Source organism: Palaemon carinicauda, chromosome 31 (assembly GCF_036898095.1).
Source record: "Palaemon carinicauda isolate YSFRI2023 chromosome 31, ASM3689809v2, whole genome shotgun sequence".
In the NCBI taxonomy this organism is placed as follows: domain Eukaryota; kingdom Metazoa; phylum Arthropoda; class Malacostraca; order Decapoda; family Palaemonidae; genus Palaemon; species Palaemon carinicauda.
Genome location: NC_090755.1, coordinates 11,491,574 through 11,503,344, shown reverse-complemented (window position 1 = coordinate 11,503,344; position 11,771 = coordinate 11,491,574). Strand labels below are relative to the sequence as shown.

Here is an 11,771-nt window from a genome sequence, read left to right as displayed (position 1 = left end):
TGGCTACAGGGACGAGGACGGCCAGAACGTTAACCTTCAGTACAAATCGGGACAGAGTGGCTTTGTGGCCAGAGGCAGCCATCTGCCCGTCCCTCATCCTGATTTCGTAGCTGCTCATGCTGAAGCCAGTGCTCGTCCACCTTTCGTCGACCCATTGGCCGACACAGGCACTGATGCCTCCTACAACTTCCAATTTGCTGGAGAAGGGCAAACAAGAACTGAGCAAAGCGATGCCGATGGTAATGTCAGAGGATCCTATACTTATACCGATGAGGAGGGAATCACAAGAACTTTCAATTATGTAGCCGGTCGGGATACTGGATTTGTTGTTGAAGGAAACGATCTACCACAAGGTCCAGTGGAATCTGGATTAACTCCAGCTGCAACACGGTTTGCTGGGAATAGGGCTACTTCTGCTAGTCAGTTTTCTGGCTCCCGCAGAGTAGGATCTTCATCAGGAAGCAGCATTTCAGCATCTAGCTCTTCCACAGCAAACCAAAGATTTAGTGGAAGCAGAACTTCTGGATCTACTTTTTCATCATCAAACAGACAAGCCTCTGGAAGCAGACCAAGTACTTCGACTACCTACTCTGCAACAGGAACCTCTCGCCCTTCCTCCACCCTTTCACAGAGACCCCTGAGTAGCACATCTGGATCTTTCACACAAACCTCTAGGAACACTGCTACACAGAGAGGAAGTACTGGTGGAGATGGCTCATACTCATTCTCTTTCAATGCAGGTGACCACTCTCGTTCTGAGTCAGCTGATGCTAATCTCAATGTGGAGGGCCAGTTTTCCTTTGTAGCTGATGATGGTGTACAACGCAGTGTCAGTTATGAATCAGGAGCTAATCGAGGTTTCCAAGCAAGTGGTGACCACCTTCCTAAGGCCCCCGAATCTCACTTTGGAAATCGTGTTTCATCATCAAGAAGGACACAGTCGGCAATCCGTCCAAGCTCTACTTCCAGTAGTCTTTCTCCTACTCGTACTCCATCCACTTACCGAGCTCCAACTGTATCTCATACTCACTCAACTGTAGGAAGCTCTACTGGCAGTTCATTTGGCTCTACTGGCAGTTCATTTGGCTCTACTGGCAGTTCATTTGGCTCTACTGGCAGTTCATTTGGCTCTCGAAGAACATCTGTTGGTCAAGTTTCCTCCACAAGAGGTAGCACTGGTGGTGCTTCTTTAACAGCTCAACAACATTCATCTGCAAGTAGGCCTCAGCAAACATTCTCTGGTTCATCTTCACTGTCTTCCAGCTCTCGCAGTGTACCTTTTGAAGAAGCCAACACTCGCAGCGAATTGAGACCAGATGGAAGTTATGCTTTTGCATATGAAACTTCAAGTCACTCAAGGTCAGAATCTGGAGACAGTGACAATGATGTTGATGGCAAGTTTGATTTTGTAGCTGATGATGATGGCCAGAGACGAGAAATTAAGTATGAGGCTGGTCGTGATACAGGTTTTATTGCAGAAGGAGCTCACATTCCGGTAGGCCCAGAAGTGCCTGGTGCTCCATCTGGTCAACCAACAGGGAGAATTGTTCCAGTTCAGGAAGTTCCATTTGTTGACCCACTTGCAGACACTGGACTTGATGCATCGTACAATTTTGCCTTTGATTCTGACCAATATTCACGCTCTGAAACCGCTGATTCTGATGGCAATGTACGGGGAACTTACACTGTTGTAGATGATGATGGCACTCGCCGTACTTTTAATTTCCGGGCTGGAAAGGGTGTTGGCTTTGAAACTGAAGAGGTTTCTGTTTCCCGGGGCCCACCTCCACCTAAACCAGCTACATCTTCGATCTCTTCCTCATCATCTTCAGCTTTTAGGGGAGCAAATACACAAGCAACACAAAGTTTCAGGGGTTCAACCTCCTCTGCTAGCTCTACATCTTCCTCTGCATCAACACTACGTGGTGGTTCTGGTGTAAGAACTACTTCATATACAGCACCAGCCTCTTCATCCAGTTCTTTCACAAGTTCTACATCCTCTCGCCGTCCTGTGTTCTCATCAGGCTCTTCAACTCTTAGCACAGGAGCCTCTTCCTCTACATCGACCTTCCGCGGTGGTTCTGGTCTGAGAACTACTTCACATACACTGCCATCATCCTCTACTTCATTCAGGCAATCTACATCAGTGTCCTCTTCAGCTGTGCCATCTAGAAGTTCATTCACACCAACATCTGTGAAGGAAGTTTTCCCTGGCTTCAAACTTCATCAATATGACGCTTCAAAGAACCCAGATAAATTTGGATACGTCCTGACTTTTGATGACAAATAAATCTAAGGGTCGATTTCCAGCTCGGAGTAGAATCTACGGGAAGCTTTTGCAGACAGAGCTGCCCACTGCCTTGGAAACATTGTTACACTAAGTACAGACTTGCTCATAAAAAAAATCAAACCCACCTACACTCAAAGACAAAGACATTACACAAATACATTTTTTCTGCATGTGAAACACCAACCTACACCTCCCACCAAAGATACAGGGTAACGGGAACACTATGTTCAATGGATTGATCTGCTTCGACAACGCTACACGAGAGACAGACAAAACAATATAAAACAGTCATATTCATATCATGCATAATATATTGTTCGTTTTGTATATTTATACTCCAAAGTCTTTGTAAACAACAGTATAAAAATATATATAAAAATGCTAACATAAAATATACACATTTATAACATTGCAAATGTTCTAATAAAAGTTTTCGAACGAAGTGATTTGACTTTATTTACATCATCCCAAAATGTGGAAAACCACACAGTTACAGAATTGATTTTGGAAGATTTCTTCAAATATGTCCAACACAAGATCAAAGAGCAAATGGAATGAAATGGTATATAAAAGAAAAGCTTTAAACTATTTGAAAATAAGTGGAATTAAGTAAATTCAGTCAGGTAAATCTGATTAACTACAGTATCTAAAAATTCTCTGAAATGATATTTTCATAAAATAAATTTTTGAATATACATACCCGCTGGTTATATAATGGCTAAAGTCCCTGACGCCTCAGCAGGAAATTCAAAATCTCGCGTGGCTAAGCGCAGATATGCTAGGTGTACCCTAGCTCCCTCGCGGTACTACAGGTAGAACTATACTCAACCAATTCAGATTTTCCATGCCCCATGGTCTCTAGAGGGGAGGAGGGTGGGTTTTAAACTTATATAACCAGCGGGTAAGTATATTCAAAAATTTATTTCATTATAAAAATATAATTTTTAAATATAAAACTTACCCGCTGGTTATATAATGGCTGATTAACACCCATTGGTGGTGGGTCAGAGACAGCTGCATATTTGGAAATTCACTCGAGTTACATAAACAACTTAAGCGGTTCTCACCTGATAAGGAAGCTGACACCAATGCTCTGCCTCATTTTGTCTGCTATCCTTAGGAGATCCAGCGGTCCACCCAGGGGGCTGATGATCTCTAGGAGCTGTCAAACGGTTCAATAACCTATAACATGACAGGACCTCAACTAATACCCATGTTCCGGGCGCTCTCAAGGAACGAAATGACCACCTGACTAGGTCAAAGATTGCGTAAGATTGCCTACCAATCTTCACGTACAATCATAAAAATATATATAACAGTTCCAAGAGAAGAACAGGGGTACTAGAAATTTAGGGAAATGTAGTGGTGGATGTTTCACCTACTACTGCACTCATTGTTATGAGTGATCCCAAAACGTAGACGTCCTCATAAAGAGACTGGATACGGTATAAGTAATGCAAGGCGAATACAGGATTACCCCTTCACAAGGCTGTATACGCGATGCTTTGCAGGTAACAGTTTAGTTTAAAAGTTACAGAAGTTCCTACAGCTCTAACTTCATGAGTCTTTACTCTTTCGACATCTTATGATCTGTCACACAACCGTGTGAAAGAACCTTTGTAATTAAAGTCTATACGAGATGATAGAGTGTTTTAGACATAGATAGCGCAGGCTTCTTGACCGTGCACCAAAGAGTCATGAATAGACTCTTAACTTCTTTGGTCCTGTCCCGATAAAACTTCATCGTTTTAACCGGGCAAAAATCTCTTCTCAGCCCTTCACAAACCAAATTCGAGAGGATAGTGATCCCGAAAGATTTAGGCCATGGATGAGAAGGATGTTTCTTAATGACCAAGAATCCAGGTTGCAAGGCGCCTATGGCTTAACCATTGTGAAGTCCATGTTCTTGTTAAAAGAGTGAACTTCACTGACACTCAACTATGGTAGACTTACTCAGAAAGTCTCCAAAGTTAGGCCTTAAAAAAGAAAGCAAGTACAAAGGCTCGGATCTGTCACTACCGCGAAATTCCAGAAACGAACCCTAAATTTCAGGCTGCCGCATCTTGCTGACGCCTCCAAGTCCTCTCAAATGATCCGAGAAGATCTATAAGGTCTCTATTTGATAGATCCAATCTTCTGCGTCTGAAGACAGCTGCCCGCATACTCCAGTACCCTTTGATGGTCGAGGAGGAAAAAATGTGTTTCTTCTAAGGTCTAAGAAGAAATAGGCTACTTGTGTTAGAGTTACCAAATGAAGAGCCGGCTTTAGCTCTACACCACTCCATAAAACACCCTAATTGGGTTGAAAAACCTTGAGGCAAATGTCCTTTGTACAAGCGATAGCCTCAGCTGTCTTCCTCGAACAACCCTTTAGATCTTAGGGGTTTTCTGAAATACTGGAGGCAGCTACACCTAAAGCTTGATGGTTTAAATAAAGCGTTCGTGATCCTGACACGGGGAAAAGGACTAATGACATGCTTCCAGCATGCACCCAGCATGGTCCCTGCATGAGTCCAGTATGGTTCCATCATGCTGCCTAGGCTCAACATGTCGTGAGAGAGAATCAGGATATAGAACCGCCTCCCAAAACGCGTCCATATCGGTCGCAAGAAACCAATATTAAAGCTAGGCTTGTTGAAAAGAAGCATCAACAACGTGAACCTCATGCTGTGAGGTTAAGACCTGATCGTGTGTAACCAGCGAGTGTTCAACAAACTTAAAGCCAAAGCTTGACGCGAGGGAGCGTTAACTGCGAGGCCAGAGAGACGCGAAGGAGAGATAATAGTCTGTTTATACTGCTGTGAGAAATAAGACTTGACTCTATGCGTCTACCATGCGACCATAATGTCGCATGTGCTTGCATTGCCGTAAGGTGTCAGCATGCTGTATGCGTTCACCTTATCGTGTGGATACAGCGCTCTGTGTGTGTCCCTCGTGTTGCAAATCTACAGCGTGCTGCATGGAGGCGACAGCACAGCGTCCGGTCATTGGCGGAAAGACGTAACTGTTTGCCGAGAGTTGTCCGCGTGTAGCATGCGTCCGCATGAATGATAGTCGCGCGTCCCGCAGACCGCGAAGATGGGACAACTTTTTGAAAGGATCAACTTTGACTGTCAATGTCCAACATATGACTAGACTGGCGTCTGTGTCTGTGACTGCGTGAGGGAGAGACCAGAACTTGCGTCTGTGTCTGCGTGACGTCTGCCGTAAGAGAGAGACCAGACTGCTACAAGCACCCGGTCTAACGCTTCTCGTAACACGAGCATATCTCTGCGAGGAAGCGTTACTAAGCATAGGAGAACTATGCTTTCTGACACTAGTCGGAAAACCATTTCTTTGGTCTATGGTAGTCCTTAGACTCTTTTAGGAGAAAATTTTCTCCACCCCGAGAATTGTAAATGCTAAACACAGATGAAATTGACCTCTTTTAGCTCAGACCAAACCTACACTCACGGGGTAGCGTGTGCGCCAACTCAAGTGTGGGCGAAGGCCGGGAAAGAACATCAACCGCAGTCCTGTGAGCGACCTGAGAGAGTCCCTATGACATTTCAAATGCGCCTTGTGCGCGAACTGAACGTATCCAATGCTGTGAGATACCATCAACAGTAGTCGCTAGACCTCATAAGAAAGTACTAGACATTTCTCCAAACTGGGGGAGGAGAAGAAGCGTGAACAGAAGCAAACTGAGCACCTTTTCTCCTCAAGAACTATGTGTCTTACACGATTCTGGTGCTGACACGTCGCCTTCTTCCGAAAGAAAAAACTTCCGGCGAACATTAGCTACTGCAGGATAAGTTATTAGAAAACATACGACTCCTGAAAGGTCTTGGACATATTGATTGGTGACTACCAAGTCTAGGTTTTGCGTCCTTTGACGAGGACAAAGTCTTTCTTCCCTGAAAGTGCGTCAGATTAAAGAGGAAGAGCTAGGATTGTATGTGACTTGTCTGACTTCCGCTTCTTTCGCGGAAGAAAAAACACACTCGATTGCTTCCTGTTTAAGCATCACAATACGCCTGCTGCGAGGGTAAGTTCTGTTCGCGTGCATACATGACGAGTAACTTCCTAGTCTGGTAGACAGGGAAAACGTAGAACGTCATTCTCGTCAGGGAACTGCGTTCTAATACGCAGAAAAAAATACAAGATCCATGATACCATAGCGATGACGAACTGATCACTTCAAGACATTCCAACTTTGCTCTTTTCAAGATACTATGTCACATGGTTGTGATGTCATAGCTCGACAATCGTAGGCGAAGAAAAGAGCATTACTTCATCATTCCAAAGTGGAGAAGGAACGTCTTGGACTGCATCAACAGTATCGCTCAGCGGAACAAACGTTTAATGCAAAAGGTCCTCGAAGTACCTCAGGCTACCGACCTTCCTTCTCCCAGGGGTTGGAACGTAAGGAAGAGGTATAGGACTAGGGGCAAGGTGAACACGAACAAACACCTCCTCCAGAGCACTGCGCTATGTTTACAAGTCACTAACAAGAGCGGTTTAAAAATATAATACATTAAATCATACAAGATCTGCCCATGGTGGGAGATATACTTTTACATTCTATTTTCATAAAGGCCTTAATGGCCTTCCTGCTGTTGCAATCTCTACAGTAAGGTTCGTTATCTATTTATTTATTTATTTATTTTCCTATTAATTTACTGGACCATCGCTCCCTAAAGGAGCCCTTTGGGTTAAAGCATCTTGCTTTCCCAACTGGGGTTGTAGCCTGGCTAGTAATAAAAATAAAATAAATAGAGACACCATCAACTCAACTAGCGAAAACTCTGAAGTCGGAACGAGGAGCAGCAGGTAAAAAATATAAGGGAAACTTCAAAAAAATTCTCATGAGTTTCTGAAAGTTATTCCCTTCCTTTTACAATCTCTATCCTAGGAAGAGAAGTCTTGATTCTTAGGAATCCACTCCTTATGATTCTGAATTCAGACCTCAATGCTTAGAGGTTCTAATTCTAGTTCTCCCAACCAAGAGTTAGCCAAGCAGGCCTTGGTCCAAGAATATAATATCTTTATAGTTAAGATTTATTTCTTAATATAGCGCCTGGAGCAACATAACTCAACACTAGATGGTCATGGTCAGGTAGACATCAAAGTCTATTGTCATAGGTAGCAAAGCGTCCACACTGACGCTGAGGCGTCCACACCGATGCTGAAGCGTCCAGACTGACGCTGAAAGCGTCCACACTGACGCTGAAGCGTCCACACTGACGCTGAAGTGTCCACACTGACGCTGAAGCGTCCACACTGACGTGGCGCTTCGCTCCATTCCGTTGACGTTCCGTTTTCGTTGCCGCACCGTTCCGATGACGCTTCGCCGGCTCTGCTGCCTAGCGAATGTCGGCGCGTCTGCATAGACTGATACTAGGCGCTGTGAGCGGTTGGTTTGCGTTGAGCAGGTAATCGAAGTACAGTAATGCATCCACTTTCTCCCACCGTTAAACATTGCAGCTGGTAGGCCGCCTGTGCGACAACGAGTCCTCACCGTTAAAGACACGTCGCCTGTGCGACCGTGTCAAAGACCGGAATCGAGACACCCAACCGCACTGTTAACGGCAGGCTGAAAAGACTGCATAAACAAAGATACTTTACTTTTACTTTTACGGGTTTATCAGACAATAAAGTCTGTTCAGGCGGGCCTTGGTGTGTGAAAATAATTTCTTTCCAGTTAATATTATGCTCTGTATCTTATCAGTTATTTCACTAGCATTTGTATTCAGGCTTAATAGTTTTCAGGTCACTGTTATAACACTTTCTAAAAAGAAAAGTCTTCAGGTTTTTCTTGAAAGCTGCTACATTTTTGCTATTCTTGACATCAAGTGGAAGGTCGTTGAAGAGTCTCGGTGCAGCATAACTAAACTTTCTTCCTCCTATTGCATGATTCACACTGATTTCGAATAGTCTATGTGGGTCATCGGCATGTCTAACTCTTACAGCAGCGCTGGTAGCTTGAGGGCAGGGGACCAAGCAATCACGAAGATATTTAGGCTTATCACTTGTAAGTGCTTTGTGAGTCAACAAGCTAATCTTAAATTCAATTCTAGCCTTAACAGGTAACCAATGTAGATCGATCAAAGCAGGAGTTATTCTCTCCCGTAGTTTAATGCCTTTAATCAGTCTAGCCGCCTGGTTTTGCACATTTTGAAGCTTTCTTAGTAGTGTATTGGGCAATTTATAGTACAGAGAATTGCAATAATCAAGCCTTGATATTACGTGACTCATCACTAAAATTTTTGTACTGCCCTCTGTTAAATATTTTCTAATAAATGCTAAGTTTCTCAGGTGAAAGTTACACACTTTCACTGTGTTCACTATTTGGTCCCTCATTGACAAATTACAATCTATCAGTACACACAAATTTTTCACAACAGGCACAATCCCAACATCAGCATCACCAATTATTATACTTTGAATTAACTGGTAATTCTTCAAAGCCACCTTTTTGCCAAACCGCAAAGATCAAGGATCAACCTTAGGCGAAACGTATTCAGCATTATCTTCGTCGATCCATAGCGCTTGCCACTGTCGAGACGACACCCATCAGGTGGAGGCGGCGGCCAGCGTCCGTGCCGCATGAAACGTAACACACACAGAACAAATCTAATTTTTTTTTCAGCTTAGCGCCTGAAGCGCCCGTATGATGTTTGAAAATACAGTACTAATACCTCACTTTATCTATAGCGAGGGTGAGCGTTCTGGTGATCGACAGAAAACGCTCGAGAGGACTTCAGTTCAGGTCTTATAAGACTGTAACACCTGGTTACCCTCTCGATTCCTTTCGCCGTTCGACTTAACTTCTTCCCTGGGTCCGGGAGCTCGACAGAGATCTAAGGCTAGGATAACGACAGGTCCGAATAGAAGCACTCTCCACTAAATAAAATTCACTGCATAATTTATCACTAAAAAAAAATTTGCACTTTACTCTTTGGTACAAAGATAGTTTCATAATTACCAGAAAACCAAAGTATACGCTCTCTCAAACGAAATGAACTCCATAGGGAGAGACTTATAATTCTGTCACTGGTTTGAATGGGTATGCAAAAGTAACGAATCCCATATAAATGCAACAAAATATTAAATATCAAATATTACCTTAATAAATATAATATTTATAAACTAAAATAAACCCTTAAATTAAGGAGTTCCAATTAAAGACAAATCATCACTCGCACCATTGTAACATCTACAAATAATATACGAACAATTTTAGTATTCCAAAAACCGCCAAGGCAACAACGATACATAGAATCGTGCGCTACTCCGATTGTAAAGAATACCGCATCGTATAAAATAAACTGAACTATAACTTCCTTTAATCTCTGACTAAGGAAAAAATACTGAAAGGACCAATTAATTGCAAAATAAAATGTTCCTTTTACATAGTACAACTTAAAACTTGAGAAATAAGAAGAATGTACTATTCATAAAATCGCTACAATATATTGTAAAATCGTAACGATACTGACTACTGCGTAACAAAAATAAACTGAACGCTAGTTAATCTTTGCAAACAGATCGAAGATTATCTAAAGAAAACTATTAAAAGGATAAAATTTTCTCAAAATAATTCTTTTAATAGAATTTATAACTTAATACCTTAAAAGCATATTCACTTATCATTCTTTGTAAACAAGCAAGACAGACTTTTAGCCTACGGAAGAGGCTGTGATGTCATCAATGGACGAAACGTTTACATTAAGGCCTTATGCTTTCGTGAGGTTTAAAATAGGTTGAAAAACTTTCTAATCCTATCTTTTAGGTTATAAATACGTGATCCAGATCAAATAAAACAAATAAGCGAAAGCCCAAACTCAAAAACGATAATACATCACCAAATAACGTCCAAACAGAGTAAGAAAATGAGAGAGAATTTCCAATAGTACTGTCAGGAATGGTCAGCAGAGAAAATCTGAATTGGTTGAGTATAGTTCTACCTGTAGTACCGCGAGGGCGCTAGGATACACCTGGCATATCTGCGCTAAGCCGCGCGAGATTTTGAATTTCCTGCCGAGGCGTCAGGGACTTTAGCCATTATATAATCAGCGGGTAAGTTTTATGTTTAAAAATCTGAAAGCTAAATTTGGCCTAAAATTGATATATATATAAATAAATCTACCTCATTTCATAATGAGTTCATCTTCATTTAAGGATTGTTCAATGGAACAATTTTCTTATGGACATCAACAAATTACAATGCAATGAAATCTAGGTTTGTGCAAAATTTTAGGAGCAACCACTGCCTTCTACGCCTTAAGACTTAAGGAATAATGTAATAAGTAAATGGCTATTTTGCACGCAATTGTATATTTAGCAGAGTAATAACTCTGTTTTACTGCATTATGACGGATTACATAAGGACCCAACGCACCAGGTTAGGTTAGACTGTATTCCTATTATTGCCTTTGTAACTCTTTCCTATCCTATAATTATTTGACGGATTTAAACTTAGGACACACAAGAACAAAGTATTTACTAAACTTATTTATGTATATCATTAATGTCTGAGACTACAACATAGTAATACAAAAAGGAATAAGAACATGGCTGACATCAATTAGATTGCGAAATTTATTCTAGACTTTCAATCTGCCTCGGGTTAAACTGCCTCCTTCAACCACAGGTTCGATAATCAGGATGTAATGATCGCTGACCATTTCGGATTGGTGATGATGGGGCATTTTCGTCTGGTCGCTTACAGCAAACCAATCAAGTATGGGTGTCCCTGACTGATACAGCTATGCTGAACATGGCGATACACAAACACTTCCACCATGTCAAGGAGGATATATATATATGTATATATATATATATATATATATATATATATATATATATATATATATATATATATATATATATATATATATAGCCTATATATATACACACACAAGAATATGACTGGTATTATTTTTACATTATATATATTTCAGTTTATAAAAATGTAAACCAAATTGCTGAAAAACTACAGTACCAAAAGAATTAGAAAAGTTAATAATTTCCTAACCTTCAAATAAGTACTGAAAAGCTAAAGACTATAAAATAATTGCGTATCAACTACAGAGATGAAAAATCCATAGACTTTGATATGCCATGAAAATCTACAGTGAATAAAATGAGAAAAGTATTTTAACCTTTATATTATAACATACAAATGATACGTTTAAGTAATAATCGTCTCATATATCAAGTGAAAAATCAGAATTAAGAAACTTGCCTTGATCAGTTGATTTGGAAAGCATAGACAGTAGTCTTGGTTATTTTATCAACATAAAAAAAAATTGAAAAGATGTATATCAGCTATGTCTTTATTTGGTAATACGATACTAAGATGTGAATATTACATTCATTATTATCGGATAGTCAAGCAAAACATCAGTTTTATCAAAGTCATAGACATATAGTTTGGTCAAAGGTATCGCCTGGCCGAACAGTATATATGTTAATTCAATGTTTAGTGGATGATGTC

General features: G+C 41.1%; 1 protein-coding gene across 1 annotated transcript in view; it reads left to right on the top strand.

The window, feature by feature from the left end:
• Positions 1–2,734, top strand: part of LOC137624282 (streptococcal hemagglutinin-like) — a 4,427-nt gene extending 1,693 nt beyond the window's left edge. Inside the window, exon 2 of the mRNA XM_068354827.1 lies at positions 1–2,734. This exon is cut by the window's left edge and continues 197 nt beyond it. Within this exon, the coding sequence (XP_068210928.1) occupies positions 1–2,290 (2,290 nt within the window). The 3' untranslated portion in view covers positions 2,291–2,734.
• The last annotated feature ends 9,037 nt before the right edge of the window (positions 2,735–11,771 follow it).